General features: G+C 40.7%; 1 protein-coding gene across 4 annotated transcripts in view; it reads left to right on the top strand.

The window, feature by feature from the left end:
- lrp1ba (low density lipoprotein receptor-related protein 1Ba) overlaps nt 1-20,441 on the top strand; it is a 320,154-nt gene that overhangs the window by 263,107 nt on the left and 36,606 nt on the right. For all 4 annotated transcript variants that reach the window (XM_056256617.1, XM_056256618.1, XM_056256619.1 and 1 more), the window contains 5 exons: nt 939-1,055; nt 1,144-1,263; nt 2,670-2,789; nt 13,079-13,195; nt 20,317-20,423. In XM_056256617.1, the coding sequence (XP_056112592.1) occupies nt 939-1,055; nt 1,144-1,263; nt 2,670-2,789; nt 13,079-13,195; nt 20,317-20,423 (581 nt within the window). The remainder of the gene's footprint in view (nt 1-938; nt 1,056-1,143; nt 1,264-2,669; nt 2,790-13,078; nt 13,196-20,316; nt 20,424-20,441) is intronic.

A 20,441-nucleotide genomic window follows, 5' to 3' on the forward strand; every position in this document is an offset into this window, starting at 1 on the left:
GCATATCCCATTGAGTGGGTCATTTGTAATTTAGCAGGGCTTGTTTGATTGAGAGGTGAATGGATCAGGTTGTAAAGAAGTTGGTATCTCAACTAGCAGTTTATTGCATATTGAGATGCTATAGAGATGTCAAGGCTGACATCAAACAAAAGACATTTGTATGTGTTCCAGGAGAAAAAATTCTTTCTGTACAATGTGTCTGGCTTTTTGCCTGTTTTATCTCTGTCTTTCAACTTTGTTTTGCTCATTTAGCTGAACAGTTTCCCATTTACTCGTTTATTCACTTGTTCTTTGTTATTACTTTGTTCTGTTTGTTTGTCTGTTCATTCGTTCATTCTCTGTTTTGCTGTCTTTCAATTGTTCTGTCTTTATGTTTGTTTGCTCACTCTTTGCTTTTTTGTTTTTGTTCATTCTGTCTGTCTGTCTTTGAATATGTATGGTTGTCTGTCATTTGTTTATTTACTTGTTCATTCGCTTGTTTGTTCTGTCATGTTTTTGTTTGTTTGTTCATTTACTCAATCTGTGTTCTTTGTTTGTTATCTTTCAACCTTTTTGTCTTCATTTCATGTAGTCTTATTTTTGTTTGTTTGTCTTTCTGTCTTTCAATTTTTTATTTGTTTGTTCATTCATTCTTTGTTAATTTTTGTTGTTAATTTTTTGTCTTACCTTTTCTTTCTTTCTTTCTTTTGTGTATCTACCCATTCATTCACTTATTCTTTGTTTTATTCTTCTGTCTTTCTTTCTTTCTTTATTTCTTTCTTTCTTTCATTACATTTGTTTGTTCATTATTTTTCTTTCTTTCTTTCTTTCTTTCTTTCTTTCTTTCTTTCTTTCTTTCTTTCTTTCTTTCTTTCTTTCTTTCTTTCTTTCTTTCTTTCTTTCTTTCAACCTTTCTTTTGTTTGTTTGTTTATTCATTTGTCGTTTCTTTCGCTCACAGCGGAGTTTAAATGCCAACCCGGAAGGTTCCAGTGCGGAACGGGTTTGTGCGCCCTTCCTCCCTTCATCTGTGATGGAGAGAATGACTGCGGAGACAACTCAGATGAAGCCAACTGTGGTAATTATAGATTGATGGATGGATAAATGAAGACCAAGCATAATGCCGTATGATGTACAAAGATGTCCTTGTTTGCATATGCTTTCAGACTCGTATATCTGCCTGTCTGGCCAGTTTAAGTGCACACAGAGACAGAAGTGCATCCCTATAAATCTGCGCTGTAATGGACAAGACGACTGTGGAGATGGTGAAGATGAAACTGATTGCCGTAAGAGACAATAGGACTCATTCTTTCTCTCTCTCAGGTTTGAAGTGGACCGACCGTGAACGCCATTTGTTTGCATTTATCGCTTGTTCCTTAAAAAACTAAAAAAACAACAAAAAACTTGATTTCGCTTCAAATCTCTTTCTGTATGTCCTCAGAATGTAGTTATTGGCTTCGCTCAGATCAGAATCCTTCATTTGAAGCCACAGCAGGGGCCTAATTTCTCACTCCTCCCCGGAGTCGAGCATCTGGCTGGCTTTTGATAAGACACCCAGCTCTGGTACGCCCCTCATGGGGGAGCGAAGAAGAGAAGCTGTCTGTCTTTTTCGAGAGAGAATAAGAAAGATAGCAGTTAAAAACGAGGAAAATCATTAAAAGTGTTGGATGGGATGGAGCCTGTAGGGTCCCCTGAACTCTAAGAGGCTTTTTAGGGGGTCTGACAGTGTCTGGGATCCAGGGGAGCTGAGCTCAGCCCAGGGCACTGATTAGCCAAACAGAGGGAGGGTTTAACAGGGATAATCGCATATGGAGCATGGCATTAGAGGCTGGCTTTAGACCTCCCCCCTCCAAGGAGGGAGAGCGCTGTGGGTCAGGATTGCCGCTGTCCCGCCGGGAATGCCGGGTCTAGGCTTAGCTTAGCGCTCTGAAAACAGAGATGTGAGGGGAAAGAAACTGCGGTTAGTGCCACCTGGGCACAATCTTGTTTGACTTGTTTTATCATGAATTAATCATGCTTTGAAAAGTTTAAAATGTTCAGAAATGAATCCAGGTGAACCTTACAAAAACTATCCAGGGATATGTTTTATATTTGAACCATAATTTAACCTCAAGTTCAAAAGAAAGCAAGCAATAACATGCATTATGTAGAAAATAATGGCCATGTTCATGCAGCGATATATCATTATATAATTAAAAGAAGAAAAAACACGATAAAGTTACAAGCACCACTAACCTCTCAAGGAGCGAGTGTTTTACAATGCCGAGAGTGTTGTTTTACCATATTAACAGTCAGCACCAAAACCCCTCTCTAAGAAATCCTTACTCTTAATTCCTCTCATTTAAAGCTCCACCGCTGCAGCCATCAAAGCAGCACTTGTGTGCAAATTCACCTCTTTATATACAATCAATTGCAAGACAATCACTGTCGGACTTCAAATCGCCTGCTGCGAGTAATGTTCCTGCTATTACGCACAATCCATGAACTTATTTCTGAGGTGTTGTGGGGAGATTAAAGGACCGTATTCTGCAGTCTGTTACTGATTCTTTATGGTTCTACTCCCTCCTGGTGTTTCAATAAGCGTTGAGTAGAATAAAGGCTCAGCAACTTTCGAATATGAATAAAACACTTGAGATTATTCTGTGGTTTATCTTCTCAAAGTTTTGATCACATGATGTCCTTATTTCTCCAGCCGAGAACACTTGCTCGCCGTCCCAGTTTCAATGCAAGACCACAATGCACTGCATCTCCAAGCTGTGGGTGTGCGACGAGGACCCCGACTGCGCCGACGGCTCGGACGAGGCCAACTGCGGTGAGTCCGTCGACGTCGTCGCGCATTACCTCACGCTCATCATCACGTCCAGAAATATCCTCGTTAAACTGCAGTGCAATTTTCTGCAAGTCAAAACTCCTAAAACATTCCATTTGCTTTAATTTTGCACCCACTGCTTACCCAGAGGGCTGACTCGGATGAATAAAGATCGCTTTCATAACCGAGTTCTTGGAGTTCTTACTCTAATCTTGAGGTTTTGTGGATAAGCTAGTGCGTTAAGAGACGTTTTGCCGAAAACTGTCCAACCAAGCGCTAACGTGTTCTCAGGGCGAGGGTTGTCAGGTTGCATTGTGTTTGCTTTATGAGCAGCTAACCGATTAGCCTTCTCCATCGGGCCCAGAAGGGAACATTTAGTGTACTATAATTATGCAGATTATTTGGTTTTCCTCAGTTTTTAAAGAGCAGTGTTCCTCTGTAATGAGAACTGGATTCAAGTGAAGCAGCTGCTTTGGCTTGTAGACAAAGTGTATTTTTCTGGGGAAAAGGTTCATTGCTTGAGAAGTATCAACTTTAACTTGATGCATGGTGCTAAACTAATGATGTGATACTTTAATAAGTATAAAAATGTTTGAAATAATTTGAAAAAAAGAAAAAAGTTTAACTGTATAACAACTATATTAAAAACAATACAATACAACTATTATAACTATCATATTTCAAATGTAATTACTTCAATAAAATAATGAAAATATGTTTTTATAGATATTTTCATTATTTTGTGGCAATTTCTTTTGTTTTCATGTTATTGCTAGTAACGTCTCTCAATTCAGGTTTGTAATGGCAAGTACAGTATGTGGCATCTAGCCGTGACAAATTGTCTTGTAAATCGTTTTAACTTTATATCAATCCGAAATACTTTTCATAAGTGCTGTCCATTTTCTGTCCAGCACTGGATCTTACCATTTACCTCTCCAAGGGAACACTCTGGCTTTCATTACAGGGAACGTTTAGTGCACCGCAAGAAGAATGTTGGCTGAAGTTTGTAATTTTGCCATTTGGGACTTTCAAGAAAGTTTTCCACTGCAGAATTCTTCTTTAAAGCATATCAAAGCTTTCTTAGTCACCAAAATATACATTTAAATTATATATTACATAAAGTTGCCTGCAGGGTGCAATGAAACGAAAATGCTCTGTAAAATTGTATAAATATATAATTTGATCTAATATATTACAATATTTTAAGTATTTATTTATTTGTTTGTTTTTCCTTTCATAAAGTTTTTATTTAAATTCATTATTTTAATCATCATTTTATTTTTTATAACTGTATACTTAATATTACAATATTTTAATTTGTTTTTATTTTTTATATTATTTTTATTTAATACAATTGCTCACTATTTATTTAGTTGAATTGTGAGGATTATTATGTTCAGTCTCAAAAGGCTTTAGTCCTCAATGAGGTTATTTTCTTCCGTAACGATGAGTGTTTCTCCGTGTGCGCTAGAAGAACGTACGGAATTCCTACGGAATTAAATCTTGGACGATATTGTTATTCTGGAAGATGTATTTCCCTAGGTACTCAACACACTTGTGCACTTTGTATCATTGAGAGGATATTCACATTTACCCAGCATAATACTGTATTGATCTTTAAACATGAGGATCTTTCTAAGTGCTGAATGTCCATAAGAAGAGTGGAGCTTCATCTTCTAAATAATCAATAACTTGCTTACATCTCATTGAAAACAAGTCATTTCCTAACAAGATATTAAGATGAAAAGCATTCACGGGTGAATGCATAAGATTCAAAGAAGACATCAATAGGGCGTATTGATAGGTTGACAGAGATGAAAAGGGGACCAGGATTTTTAATGGACATGGACATAGGAAATGGTTTTTCAAAACAAAAAGACTGAGTGCAATGGACTCGATTAGAATGCAGGGCTCTTGAGTTATTATTTATTTCGCATAGTAATTAAAATAATTAATTGCAATATTGAAATGTATTTATTTAATATTTTAAATAATTATTAAAGTAATCAGACAAATTATGTAAGTATGATATTGTTAAATATTAATTATGAATACATTGTATTATATTTTTAGATTTCAGTAATGTTGAGTATAATTTGGGATTTTGTATCTTTTGGATTTTTAGTAAATATAAATTGTATTAATCTTTTAGGTTTCAGCCTATACTAAAATGTAATAATGATACAAAATGGCATTAGCATCAGTCATTCAAAAATATTTAATACAATTATTATTATTATTATTATTTTAAGGACTATTACTAATTATTCACATATTAAGAAATGTAGAAATGTTGATTTATTAGTAGTAGTAATAATAATAATAAAAATATTACTTGTATTGTTCTAATAATTACTATATAAATTTAAAATTAAATTGTTTTAGCCTATACTAATTTTAGCCTATACTAATAATATTAGGGATGGCCCGATACCGATACTGTCATGACTTAACGGATGACAGGAAGCAATAGCAGGTAAGAAACTTTATTAAATGGAAGTCCAGACAGAAAGACACGGGCGTGGATGGCGACACAGGGACGTTGATGGTCAGCGTGGTGAATCCCAAGTGGTGCAGTGAAGACAGACGAGGAACGACCCACAACCGGTGAAATCCACAACCGACGATAATCCACGAACAAGACGAAATCCACAGGAACACACGACGAGATACTCAGGAACAAGACTGGAACACGGACACATCCAACAACGATCTGACAATGGAGATGAGAACACTGTGAGCATAAATAGTGAGATGAGATCGGCTGCAGCTGGTGATGAGATGATGATCAGCTGGAGCGGATCAAGGAATGACACACACTCACTCACGCCCACCACACACGTGCTTTCATGCAACAACAATAACACGAGACGAGAAGGAAGCAAATGGATTTGTATACCGTGACAGTACCCCTTCTCCTAAGAACGCCTCCCGACGTTCTCAGAACTCCTTACCTGTCGATTGTAATCATCGATCAGAGAGTGATCCAGAATGTCTCTAGCAGGAACCCAACTTCTCTCCTCCGGACCGTAACCTTCCCAGTCCACCAAGTACTGAAATCCGCGTCCCCTCCGCCTCGAATCCAGAATACGATTAACCGAATAGGTGGTATCCCCATTTACGAGACGCGGCGGGGGGGGAACCGGGACTGGCGGATTAATGTGTGAACGAAACACAGGCTTAATTTTGGAAACGTGAAAAACGGGGTGTACCCTCCTGTACGCTGGAGGTAAACTAAGGCGGACTGCCACCGGACTAATGATCTTGGTGACAGAGAACGGGCCAATAAATTTGGGAGCAAGCTTATTAGAGACGGAACGGAGAGGAATGTTCTTAGTAGAAAGCCACACTTTTTGACCGACGACGTATATGGGAGGCTTAGACCGGTGGCGATCGGCCCTCGCCTTGGTGCGCGCCCCCACTTGGAGTAAAGTCTCACGGGCTCTAGTCCAAGTGCGGTGACACCTCTGGATTAAGGCGTGTGCGGAGGGAACCGCGACTTCGGATTCCAGACTGGGAAAAATAGGTGGCTGGTAACCTAAACTACATTCAAACGGAGATAGGCCCGTGGCCGACACTGGTAACGTGTTGTGGGCGTACTCAACCATGGAAAGTTGCTGGCTCCATGAGGAAGGATTCTTGGAGACTAAACATCGCAACACCCTTTCCAGATCTTGGTTGGCTCTCTCGGTTTGACCATTGCTCTGGGGATGAAACCCTGAGGATAAACTAACCGTCGCCCCCAGTAATTTACAAAATTCTTGCCAAAATTTGGACACAAATTGGGGTCCCCTGTCAGAGACCACGTCCATCGGGAGGCCATGTAACCGAAAGACGTGGTCAATGACTGTCAACGCTGTCTCCTTAGCTGAGGGTAATTTGGGTAAGGGAATGAAATGAGCTGCCTTCGAGAACCGGTCCACCACGGTCAAAACGACTGTGTTACCCTGGGAGGGCGGGAGGGCGGTAATAAAATCGAGAGCGATATGGGACCAGGGTCTCGAAGGAACTGGCAGCGGTTGAAGGAGCCCATCTGGGGGTCGATTGGAAGTTTTACCAGTGGCACAAACCGAGCAAGCCAAAACAAAACTGTGGATGTCACGAGCCATGAGTGGCCACCAGAATCGTTGCTTGACTAGAAACTTAGTACGAAAAACTCCTGGATGACAAGCCACGTTGGAGCAATGACCCCACTGAATGACGTCAGACCTTAATCCCTCCGGCACGAATAAGCGATTCGGTGGGCAACCGGGCGGAGGCGTTACCCCTTCTAAGGCCGTCTTGACCTTCGATTCGACCTCCCATACGAGTGTGGAGACAAATAGACTCTCCGGTAAAATGCACTCGGGAGTAGACGGGCGTTCGGAAGGATCAAAAATACGAGATAAAGAGTCGGGTTTGATGTTTTTAGACCCCGGGCGGTACGAGAGAGAAAAATCAAAACGTCCGAAAAAAAGTGCCCACCGAGCTTGCCTGGAGTTCAATCTTTTGGCAGTTCTGATGTATTCTAAATTCTTGTGATCAGTCCAGACTAAAAAGGGTACCCCCGAGCCCTCTAACCAATGACGCCATTCCTCCAACGCTAACTTGACTGCCAACAACTCCCTGTTACCAATGTCGTAATTGCGTTCAGCTGACGATAACCGATGGGAAAAAAACGCGCAAGGATGCATCCTGTCGTCTGTGGGGGAACGCTGGGACAGGACTGCCCCTACCCCCACCTCTGACGCATCGACCTCCACCACGAACTGCCGTGAATAGTCAGGGGCAATGAGGATGGGAGCTGAAACAAAGCGGCTCTTGAGTTTGGCAAATACAGCCTCGGCTGTATCTGACCACCTGAACGGAGTGCTGGGGGAGGTCAAGGCAGTCAGAGGCGCGGCTAGCTGGCTGAAATTACGAATGAAACGTCGATAGAAATTGGCGAACCCCAGAAACCTCTGTAGGGCCTTACGGGAATCTGGACTTGGCCATTCTACCACAGCCTTAACCTTCTCAGGATCCACACGCATTCCCTCAGACGAGATGATGTATCCTAAGAAAGGAACAGACTGTGCATGAAAATCGCATTTCTCCGCCTTGACAAAAAGCCCATTCTCTAACAACCTCTGAAGCACTCGTCGGACGTGTTGCATATGTTCCTGGAGAGACGAGGAAAATATCAATATGTCATCCAGGTAAACATATATGAACTGATCTATCATGTCTCGTAACACGTCATTGACCAGTGCCTGGAAGACTGCTGGAGCGTTGGACAGCCCAAACGGCATGACCAAATATTCAAAGTGCCCCCTGGGGGTGTTAAAAGCAGTCTTCCATTCATCCCCCTCCCTGATGCGAACCAAATGATAAGCGTTACGCAAGTCCAATTTCGTGAAGACGGACGCTCCCTGCAACCTCTCGAAAGCTGAAGACATCAACGGCAAAGGATAAGTATTCTTTACCGTGATGTTATTCAACCCCCGGTAATCAATACAAGGTCGCAGAGACCCGTCCTTCTTCCCCACAAAAAAGAACCCCGCCCCCGCTGGAGAAGAGGAAGGGCGGATGAACCTGGTTGCCAGAGAATCAGAAATATATTTCTCCATAGCCTCCCTTTCAGGAACAGAAAGTGAGTATAGCTTGCCTTTAGGCGGAGACTTACCTGGCATTAAATCTATGGCACAGTCATAGGGACGATGAGGAGGAAGAGAAGCAGCACGAGACTTACTGAACACTTCCTTCAGATCGTGGTACTCCTCGGGCACGTTAGACAAATCCCCAACCTCCTCCTGAAACACACAAACAGGCACAGACGGACAGGCAGACACGAGACAAGACTTATGACATTCCTTGCTCCACTCCAGTATAGCTTTATGTTGCCAGTCCACTCGGGGGTTGTGATGGATGAGCCAGGGATGTCCAAGAACAATGGGTGCCAGGGGTGAATCCAGAATGTAAAAACTAATAGTCTCGGAGTGGTTGCCTGAAGTGATGAGGGTAATGTTTTCCGTGATAAATGAAATGGTGGGGAGTTCTTGGCCGTTGAGTGCGTGAACATCAATCCTTTGTGTGAGTGGTTTGAGGGGAATCTGAAATTTGTGTGCAAAAGTGCTGTCCATAAAATTACCTTCAGCCCCGGAATCCAAAAGTGCTCGACAATCGTGCTGGTGAGCTGACCATCTCAGTCTTACAGGAAGGAGAGTAGATGTGGATGAGGTCTTCTTGGCGGAGATCCCACCCGATAGTAGCCTCATGCTTACTATCGGGCTTGGCCTTTTACCGGGCAGTTGTAAGCGAAGTGTCCCGTGCCTCCACAGTATAGGCAAAGGCCCAGGGATCTCCGCCTTTCCTTCTCCTCCCTGGAAAGCCGAGCACGACCCACCTGCATGGGTTCGTGATCGACGACTGGGCTGACCGTGTCCCTGCCGCTGGACCGTTGCTCCTCGACTCCTCCTGAAGAACGGTTGAACAAAGCTCTGCTCCCGACCCTAGCCAGCCGAGCATCCACCCGCAGAGCCAGTTCGATGAGGCCGTTGAGGGTTGTTGGTAGGTCCAGGGCGTAGATCTCCCTCTGGACACGGTCAGCCAACCCATGCAGGAACATGTCCCACTGCGCCTCCTCGTTCCACTGACATTCGGCCGCCAGGGTTCGGAACTCGATCGAAAAATCCGAGACCGACCTCTCACCTTGACGGAGGTCGGCCAGCACCCTAGCGGCCTCTCTCCCCGCGAAAGCACGATCGAATACCCGTCTCATCTCCGCGGAGAGTGCCGGGAACGAGGCACAGCAGGGATCTTGATTCTCCCACACCGCCGTCCCCCACAGCGCTGCTTTGCCGGTTAGTAGAGTCAACACAAACGCCACTTTCGCCTGCTCGTTTTGAAATGTTCTGGGCTGTAGAGCAAAATGCATGGCACATCTGGTCAAAAATGCTCTACAGAATGCAGACTCACCCGCGTAGCTCTCTGGAATGGGTAGGCGTGGTTCACCGTGCGCTGGGACCTCAGGTGGAATGGGGGGAACGGCTGGTGTGGGCGGCGCAGTGGGAGCTCGAAGAAGTAGAATCTGCTGGGTCAGCTCGGACACCTGTGTCACCAAAGTTTGAACCGCACGACCCGTGTCATTCAGATTCTTCTCCTGCGAATCCATTCTTCTCATACTGTGTTGCACAAAATCCTCCAGACTAAATGTCGACGTACCCGCTGCTTCCATGGTTGCGTCAGATCGTTCTGTCATGACTTAACGGATGACAGGAAGCAATAGCAGGTAAGAAACTTTATTAAATGGAAGTCCAGACAGAAAGACACGGGCGTGGATGGCGACACAGGGACGTTGATGGTCAGCGTGGTGAATCCCAAGTGGTGCAGTGAAGACAGACGAGGAACGACCCACAACCGGTGAAATCCACAACCGACGATAATCCACGAACAAGACGAAATCCACAGGAACACACGACGAGATACTCAGGAACAAGACTGGAACACGGACACATCCAACAACGATCTGACAATGGAGATGAGAACACTGTGAGCATAAATAGTGAGATGAGATCGGCTGCAGCTGGTGATGAGATGATGATCAGCTGGAGCGGATCAAGGAATGACACACACTCACTCACGCCCACCACACACGTGCTTTCATGCAACAACAATAACACGAGACGAGAAGGAAGCAAATGGATTTGTATACCGTGACAGATACTGGCATCGGGGATCGGGCCGATACTGTCCTCATATACTCGTACTCGTACTCATAAAAATTTGCCGATACCACGCACCGATACCACGTACATTTTGCAAAACGAAACTGGCCGCCGCGAGAGCTTTGTCGAGGTGAACTGAGGCATAGGAAAGTATAATGTCGGCGGTTTGGGCTCATTTCAAGATAAGGGATGATGACAACAGCAAGGCAGACTGTGAGTTATGTTCAACTAAGGTGTCGAGAGGAGGGAAAGAAAGTACATCGTTTAACACCAGCAATCTAATTAAACATCTGAAGACGCATCATTGATGGCCGAGCGCGCGCGCGGGCGGTAATGCACTCACTCTGTGTGTGCGGGTGCGGGAGAATAAAACGATTCGCGGGACTCCCGCAAACTAGAAATATCTATGAATAAAACATAAAAACTAATAGATTTTTATTCATCTCTTGCAGAAAAGCAACAAGAACAACTACAACAAAATAGAAACGATTTACAGGCCAGAGTTTCTATTCATAACATGGTTACAGCGTTGAGCGATGTAGCCAATCACAGACATATGTGTTGATTTCTTGAACGCAATGGCCAATCAGAAGCATTTAAGATAGACTCCCCTCACTGCTCAAAACGGACTTTTTTGTTCAGTGCTGAATTCTGTATGCTGGCAAATCCTCTAATTATAACAAACAAAGTGTGGATATTATGAAAGATTGATTGTGCAGTCAGCTTCATTGATAATAACAGAGATGTGTGAGATCGCGATGAACTGTCAGCTTTTAGGATTTATTAAGGGTGCGCACTTTGTGTGCATTCAGTCATGCCCATGCACGCAGTAAACTGCTTGCTTTTATGTTAAATTAACAGTGGTTTGTGTGTTAATACATTTATTATTTTACAATTTATTTTTATTTTTTTAGACTTGTTAAAACAAGCAGAGAAGAAAATAAAAACAGTCTTCTGACCTGTGTTCTAAAATAGTCGTCTTCTTTTCTGGGAGCCTATCACTTTTGCGGTAGAAATATCGGTATCGGTACTCGGTATCGGCAAGTACACAAATGTAAATACTCGTACTCGTATCGGTTTGAAAAAAAATGGTATCGGGCCATCCCTAAATAATATATTTAATAATTTAAAATAATTATTAAAATATTCCAACTAATTATTCAAACATGCATGCAAACATGTAAAAATGCATACATACTTTGAAAAATAATTTAGTTTTTCTGTTTGTATCAACAGGTAGTATTAAGAGGGTTATGACTGTCCTAATTCAAAAACATGTTTCTATTATTGTTGATACTGAGGTGTTTTGCGTTAGTTTAATGTAGTTCCAGCACATTACTGCATGCTCTCATTGGTTGCTCTGGCTTGAATGGCTGAGAGCTGGTTCGATGTGTTTTCCTGCCAACCCTGTATCACAACTAAAGATCCACATTAATGTTGTTTCAGAAGAATGGATCATTGGATTGAGCTCTCATGAAACATTCAGCATGCTGCCTCGCTCTGACGTATTGAACACTGCTCTTAGTTTGTTGGATGTGGCCTCTCACATCTCAGCATGATCCTATTTATTTATTCTGAATTATTCACCATGATCAGCCTCACGTTGGCAGCACGTCGGCGCAAGCTAATTAGCCGTAGCACACTGAAAGCATACATACTAACACAATACACCTACCGTGTTTGTTTGTGTTCAAAATCAGAGTATATTGTAACAGAACAACTGCATTTCCTGAAAGTTGGTCAAACTTGAAACAAACAAGCTAGTAAAATCATGTAAATATGTGGTTAATTTTTCCACATTTTTATTTAATTCGAAGAATCTTTTTCTTCTTTCAAACCTATAAAATTGAGTTTAAAAACATATTGGTATAATCATTCTCTATTTAGTTATAATGAGCAAATCTCTCTCTTGTTTCCAACCTGAAGGTGATATAGCCCTAAAGCTATATTGGGGACAAATCTTAATATTCCAGCAGTGTTCTTGTCAAATTAAAATTCTCTTAATGTCATTTTAAGTCGGGGAATTAGCACTCAAACACAGCATTGTGATTGTCAATTAATCATGCATTATGTTCTCATCATCTCTCAAGATAGTTGGATTAGTCGTCGCCGACATTCAGATGAGGGGAAATTGCATTCCTGATTTCCTGTCCTCAAACGAGCTCGGATTAGCATGTTGATTATTTCAGAAAAAGGAAGATGTGATTTACACCATTGTGCTCTTGATTCGGCCTTGTGAGATCCTGGGAGGGGGGGGAAAGTGTTAAATTTACGGTAAAAAACGGGCAGATTGCCGGAAAAACATTCAACGTTAGTAAACATTTACTAATAAAATATTAATATACCAATATATGTGATAAAATGAAAACCATCACCATCACAAAAATGCTCATTTTCTATGAAACAATTTAAATTAAATTACATTTAAATTCAATTAATTCAATTTAAGTGTTTTACAGTCTGAATATTGTGGGATTTTTTTTTTTTTTTAAAGTAAAACATGTTATAGTTTAGTTTATCTAAGCTAGTTCAGGATCCCTATTTATTTTACACAGTGATATTAAAGAAGGAAATTCAAATGGACTCTTTGTTTGTTTGTGTATGCAGATGAGAAGACGTGCGGGCCGCATGAATTTCGCTGCAAGGACAACAACTGTATACCGGACCACTGGAGGTGTGACGGCCAGAGCGACTGCAGCGACAATTCAGACGAGGAGAACTGCAGTACGTGCTTCTCATTTCACTTTTACAAAGTTATGCGGTGAATAGTTTTACAAACGCTTCCTCTGCAGATGATGCTGTCTGTATCTTCAGAAACATTAGGAAAGCTAAAGAAAGCAACACAAGTTTGGTGGAGTTCATACAAATTGTTGAATGCAAATCCAAATGTGCTTTGTTTTATATTGTTTGTATTTTGTTTTGCTGTTGTGGTTTGCTAAGTGTAATTGTGCTGTGATGTGTATTTAGTTTAGTGTCATTGTTTTGTTGAATTGTTGTCTTATTTAGTTTCGTTGTTTTGTTTAGTTTCGTTTTGTTTAGTTTCACTGTTTTGTTGTTTAGTTCTTTGTGCTGTGTTGTTTAATTTCACGTTTTGTTGTTTAGTTTAGGTTTGTTGTGCTGTGTTTAGTTTCACCGCTTCGTTGTTTAGTTGAGTTCTTTGTGCTGTGTTGTTTAATTTCACGGTTTTGTTTAGTTTGTTTTGTAGTTTAGTTTTGTTGTGCTGTGTTTAGTTTCACCGCTTCGTTGTTTAGTTGAAATTTGGTGTGCTGTTGTTTAGTTTAACTGTTTTGTCGTTTAGTTTCGTTTTGTTATGCAGTGTTACGTTTATTTGTGTTGTTTAGTTAATTGCATTGTCCTATGTTGTTATTTTAGTTGGTCTTTTTTCGCTTAATTTAGTGACATTGTGTTGTGTTATTTTGTTTCATTGTTCTGTGTAGTTTAGATTTGCTTTGTTGTGATGTTCTGTTTGGTTGTGTGTTGTTAAGATGTTTAGTTTTGTTTACTTCATTGTGCTGTATTGTTTAGATTTACAGTGTATTCACACCAGGAAAGTCCGATAGGTCACTTGCTTTGGTCCGGTCCAAATAAATGTTTTTTTAGTTTTTTTTTGGTACGGTTCGCTTTCACACTGCTCTTTTTGGAAGTGAACCAAAATTTGTAAACAAAACCACACGTGTGCTAAGGTCGTCCATTCATTGGACAAGGATTCTCAAGTAGGGAAATCAGGAAGTGCAAAAAAGGCTCAGCATGGAGATATTTCGTGCTGCAATATTTGTTATTTTACTAATTTTGTGTTATTCTGTACAAACGCAATATGAAGAAACTGCGCAGAAGACGGATAAGGCATAAAGTTTTCATTCATAGAGAGGGGCTTTGTTCACAAATTCAAATAATGAGATTCTTTTTGTATATACTGCTATCAAGTGCTGTCAATGTTAACGCTTGCGATTAAGTTTGTCCAGTTTAACGCAGCATCATCCTTGTATTGTAAATATCGTTACATTATATGAACTGCAAAAGCTTTTTTGCATCTATGCGCGATTAGACTAAAGAGAACGCTCTGTATGTGAATGTCCTGATGCACACACTCATTCATTCATTCCATTCCAAGGATACACGACGCGCAGAAAGACGCGCAACAGTATTATATCGTGTGGCCAGGCAGCGCGCCGGAATGGAATTCTCTTTCGCACTTGAACAACAATAACACAAACCATTATGCCAAAATCTCCGACTACGGAAGCCTGTTAACTCAAAGGCGCAGTGCTTTCTTGCAATTGGGTCGGTTCATGTTCATGCAATTGGGCAGGTGTGAATACACCCTTAGTTTAATTGTGCCGTTTTTGTGTAATTTAGGCTAGTTGTTTCACTCTGCTCATTTGTTTAGTTTAGTTTCATTGTGTGGTTTTGTTATTTAGTTTAGTTTCATTGTGCTGTGATGTTTACTATAGTTTAGTTTAATGCCGCTATCATGCTACAATCTGCTTGTCGTTTTTGACATCTGAGTGCTCTGACATTTAAAAACACGCAGTTTTCACATATTCCTCTTATCACACTCGGCAACTAGACATACTGTACTACACAGCAGGGTTTCTGAAAACAACAAACTTGGATTCATATCACGCTCCGCAGTGTGTGGCACATAGATGTTGCGTCTTCAGAGAGAGACTTATAAGCTGTGTGTGGCAGTGTGTGAGCCATCTTTTTATTTAGTACATGAGTCTCACACAGTGTCCAAATGTGCTTCATCGTTGTGCTCTTGAGTGTGTGTCTCTGTGTGTGTGTGTGTCTCTGTGTGTGACTGTTGTCTCAAATCTCCATGTTTATTCCCTATTTAGTTCCCTGATGTCTGGGTCATTATGTAGAGACAGAACAAGTTCTCCGCTAGTCAAAGAGCTCCTGATGCCCAGTGGATCTCATCACACTTCAACTGCATCTCGAGCCTCTTGCTTCACACTTTCAAACACGAGTGTGAGAGAGAAACAGCGTGAGAATGAGATTGTCTGTTGATTGCTGTGGAAGTTTATGTGTCGGCCGAGGTAGTGATTATATCAATTTTCCCGAAATGCAGACGGGTATTTTTCTTGTCCTCTTGGCATGTTGCTAACTAGCGTCCACTGGAGTGCAGCTGTATATTTTTGTCAGCTCTGTGACGTTGATTGACAGTTAGCGGAGGACGTGTCCCACTGAATGGCAGAATCGATCTCTCACCCTGATCTGCGATTTGTTTTTAATGGTTGCGGTCCTGTTGCTCCCGGCATCGGCTCCCTTGATGAACAGTGATGTATGTTTGCCATCGCTGTGGGGTTTTTTTCTCTCTGTGTTGTGGCATGAGCTCTTGACCATGCATTTACTAGATTACAGAGCCTCTGCCATCATTTCTTCAAAACTTGATGTAAGTCACACTCGTTCTTGCAGAAGAAAACATGAGCATGATTGCCACCTCATTAATACTGCTTCCCTTTCCTTTTTCTTTGCTGTTCCACCTCAACTTCCTGGTGCTGCTCTTCCTCTTTTCTTTCCCCTCTGTTTTACCTTTACTTCCTTTTCCTTTTTTTTCCCTTTTCCTTTTATTCCATTTTCCCTTCCCATTCCCCTTCCTCTTCCTAGTGTTCATCCTTTTCCCTTTCCTTTTCCAATCTGTTTTTCCTCTACTACATTTTCCTTTACATTTCCTTTCTTTTTAGTTTTGCTTTTATTTGACATTTTCCTCTATTCTCCTTCCCTTTTCTTTTCCAATATCTATTCAAATCATTCTCTTCCCATTCTGTTTCCCATCTGTTTTTCAATTACTTCCTTTACTTTTCCATTTCCTTGCTTTTTCCTGTTCTTCCTTCCTTTCTTTCTTTCTTTCTTTCTTTCTTTCTTTCTTTCTTTCTTTCTTTCTTTCTTTCTTTCTTTCTTTCTTTCTTTCTTTCTTTCTTTCTTTCTTTGTCTGTACTTCATTTTCTCTCTGTCTATCTTTCATTGTTTCATTTGTATCCTCCTATTTTATTTTTCCATTCATTTTGCCTGTCTGTCTGTGTGTGTCTTTAATTTGTTTGCCTCACTCTTTGTTCATGTGTTTTTTAATTCAAAGGTAATTCACACATGTTCTTCCTTTATTTCTGTATTTGTTTCATTCTGTTGGTCTATACACTCACCTAAAGGATTATTAGGAACACCTATTCAATTTCTCATTAATGCAATTATCTAATCAACCAATCACATGGCAGTTGCTTCAATGCATTTAGGGGTGTGGTCCTGGTCAAGACAATCTCCTGAACTCCAAACTGAATGTTAGAATGGGAAAGAAAGGTGATTTAAGCAATTTTGAGTGTGGCGTGGTTGTTGGTGCCAGACGGGCCGGTCTGAGTATTTCACAATCTGCTCAGTTACTGGGATTTTCACGCACAACCATTTCTAGGGTTTAAAAAGAATGGTATGCAAAGGGAAAAACATCCAGTATGTGGCAGTTCTGTGGGCGAAAATGCCTTGTTGATGCTAGAGGTCAGAGGAGAATGGGCCGACTGATTCAAGCTGATAGAAGAGCAACTTTGACTGAAATAACCACTCGTTACAACCGAGGTATGCAGCAAAGCATTTGTGAAGCCACAACACGCACAACCTTGAAGCGGATGGGCTACAACAGCAGAAGACCCCACCGGGTACCAATCATCTCCACTACAAATAGGAAAAAGAGGCTACAATTTGCAAGAGCTCACCAAAATTGGACAGTTGAAGACTGGAGAAATGTTGCCTGGTCTGATGAGTCTCGATTTCTGTTGAGACATTCAGATGGTAGAGTCAGAATTTGGCGTAAACAGAATGAGAACATGGATCCATCATGCCTTGTTACCACTGTGCAGGCTGGTGGTGGTGGTGTAATGGTGTGGGGGATGTTTTCTTGGCACACTTTAGGCCCCTTAGTGCCAATTGGGCATCGTTTAAATGCCACGGCCTACCTGAGCATTGTTTCTGACCATGTCCATCCCTTTATGGCCACCATGTACCCATCCTCTGATGGCTACTTCCAGCAGGATAATGCACCATGTCACAAAGCTCGAATCATTTCAAATTGGTTTCTTGAACATGACAATGAGTTCACTGTACTAAAATGGCCCCCACAGTCACCAGATCTCAACCCAAATAGAGCATCTTTGGGATGTGGTGGAACGGCAGCTTCGTGCCCTGGATGTGCATCCTACAAATCTCCATCAACTGCAAGATGCTATCCTATCAATATGGGCCAACATTTCTAAAGAATGCTTTCAGCACCTTGTTGAATCAATGCCACGTAGAATTAAGGCAGTTCTGAAGGGGAAAGGGGGTCAAACACAGTATTAGTATGGTGTTCCTAATAATCCTTTAGGTGAGTGTATTTCTTTTGTTTGTTCATTTATTCACTTGTTTGTTCTTTGCTTGTTTTTCCTTTCTTCTTTATTTGTCTTTTGTTTGTTTGTTTGCCATCTGTGTTTTAATATCTCTGATCTTTTTCTCATTTGTCTGTTCATTCACTCATTTTATTTTACAGTTTGTCTGTATATCTAGTATTTGGTCTTTCTTTCTAATTAATTTTTTTTTGTCTGTTTGTCTTTTCTGTGTGTTGTTTGTTTGCCAGTTCTGTCTGTCTTTTCATGCCTGTTTGTCTGTTTCTTTGCTCGTTATTCTTCCCCTTTCCCTTTCCTCTCTGTTTTTCCTTTACTTCATTTACCTTTACTTTACTTTGCATTTTATTTTTACCCTTAACTTTTCCTTTCTTTCTCTTTCCTCTTCTTCCTCCTGTCCTTCTTCCCTTTCCCCTATTTTGTCCTATTTTGTCCTTCTTTTCCACTGTCCTTCCTTTCCTTTGAAGTTGTGCTTAGACCTAGTTGGTGTTTGTTTAAAACTTTAGTGGGTACACAAAGTACTCGCAACAAATCAATGTCAGTTTAAAGCAACTGTTGTCTCAGCATTATTTACTAAATATCAACAATGTCTTGAAGGTTTCCCAGCTGTCACGTCAGATGTGTGGATTTTATGAGCTGTGGGTTTGTGTGCAATTAAATTTCACATTCAGTTCGTGTTCTTCTCAGTCTCCCTACTTCCCTTTTCCTCTCTCTCATCCTTTCACTATCAGTCTCTCCATCTCTTTCAATTAAAAGCAAGCTCTCAGATCCCTCACTGATACATCACAACAGACGCTAATACAAACATGTTATGTATTCATGCACTATCAGCATGCAGCGTTTCCCTAGAGAACGTTTTTAACAATCTTAATGAACACTGGCTACTGGAGAGTGTTTGTTAGACTCAAGCTTACATTTTATCTACCTGAAAGTGTCTATTTATGTACAACATGGTCTATTTTTGCATGGATGAGATACAAAATAAAAAAATAGGACTCAAATACTGTCATCTACTAATCTAGAGATGAATTTCCGCTCTGAAGTGTGTGTGTGTTCAGCCTGGTGTATTTGCTCACTTGCTGGATGGGAGTGAAAACAGACAGAGGCTGTATTTCTTTTCCTCCGTTGGACTCACCTTGGGAGCCTCGCACAGGAACATCAGTGGGAGGATATCAAGGCTCTGATTGGGTCGTGGAGTGGTGATGTCAGGACAGATAATCTGTGGAGCGCTGGAGCCGGATGCAGAGACACTGATAATAGAGTTAGAGGAGTGACACAGCAGCACTCACTTACTGTGATCCAGGAGATTTGTGCTCCCCTATTCTTTCTTTCTTTCTTTCTTTCTTTCTTTCTTTCTTTCTTTCTTTCTTTCTTTCTTTCTCTCTTCTATGTATATTTTGATTGTTCATTCTCTCAGTTTTTTGTTCTTTCATTTGTTTATTCCTTTTTTGTATCTTTCATTTGTTCATTCTGTCTTTCTTTTCTTATTTAATTTGTTTGTTTTTCATTTTGTAGCTTTCATTTGTTTATTCTGACTATCTTTCATCTTTGAATCTTTTGTTTGTTCATTCTGTCTGTTTTTTGTTCTTTCATGTGCTTGTTTCTTAATTTTGTGTATCTTTCATTTTTCTTTTGTTTGTTTGTTCTTTGTATCTTTCGTTTTTTATTTGTTTGTTTCTTTATTACTTTTTATATCTTTTGTTTGTTTATTCTTTCTTTTTTTACTCATTCACTTTCATTTCCCCTCTTTCAGTTTCATTTATTTTCATGTTTGTTCTCTGTGTTGTTACTCATTCTTTGTCTTTCTTTATTTCTGTCGTTCACTCATTTTATCTGTCTTTCTTGTACTTGGCCTTTCTTTCCAAATTGTTGTTTTCATCTGTAATTTATTTTCTTATTCTGTCTTTAGATCTTTAATATTTCATTAGTTTTTTATTTCTTACTTTTTTATTCATTTCCTTTGTTTCCTTTTTTTGTTTTTCTGTCATTTATTTGTTCACTTCTTTTGCTCATCTATTTGTTCTGTATGTCTGTTTTTCTTTAGTCATTTTATACTTGTCCTTTTTGTCCTTATTTCTGTCTTTTATTCATTTTATCTGTCTGTCTTCCTTTTATTTGTTTGCATTTATTCACTTCTTTGTCTCTTTTTCCTCCTTTTGATGTCTGTCTTCCTTTTCTGTCTGTTGTTTGTTTGCCAATTCGGTCTGTCTTGTTTTTAATTTGCTTTAACTTTCTCTATCTCTATCTCATTTTCACATTCTCTCTGGCATTTCTTAGGCTTCCTGCCAAATCTCACCAAAGGAAGTCTGGATGTGTCTTGCTGTTCATAACAACAGAAAAAACTGTTAGCCATTTGTTTGTTTGTTTTACTGCTGCCAAATGCTTATTCAGCTTGCACAGCCCACACTCCTGGTTTCCAATAGTGAAAGAAGTCCAAATTCTAAATCCATTTATGTCTTTCTCTCTTTCTCTTTTTAGAGCCAGTGACATGTAACTCGAAAAATTTCATCTGCGCCAACGGAGAGTGCATCTCCTCACGTTTCCGATGCGACGGCGACTTCGACTGCACCGATAACTCTGACGAGGTTTCAAGAGCCACATTC

The sequence above is a fragment of the Rhinichthys klamathensis genome, unplaced genomic scaffold (genome assembly GCF_029890125.1).
Source record: "Rhinichthys klamathensis goyatoka isolate OS25496 unplaced genomic scaffold, OSU_Roscu_1.1 h1tg000127l_1, whole genome shotgun sequence".
NCBI lineage: Eukaryota > Metazoa > Chordata > Actinopteri > Cypriniformes > Leuciscidae > Rhinichthys > Rhinichthys klamathensis.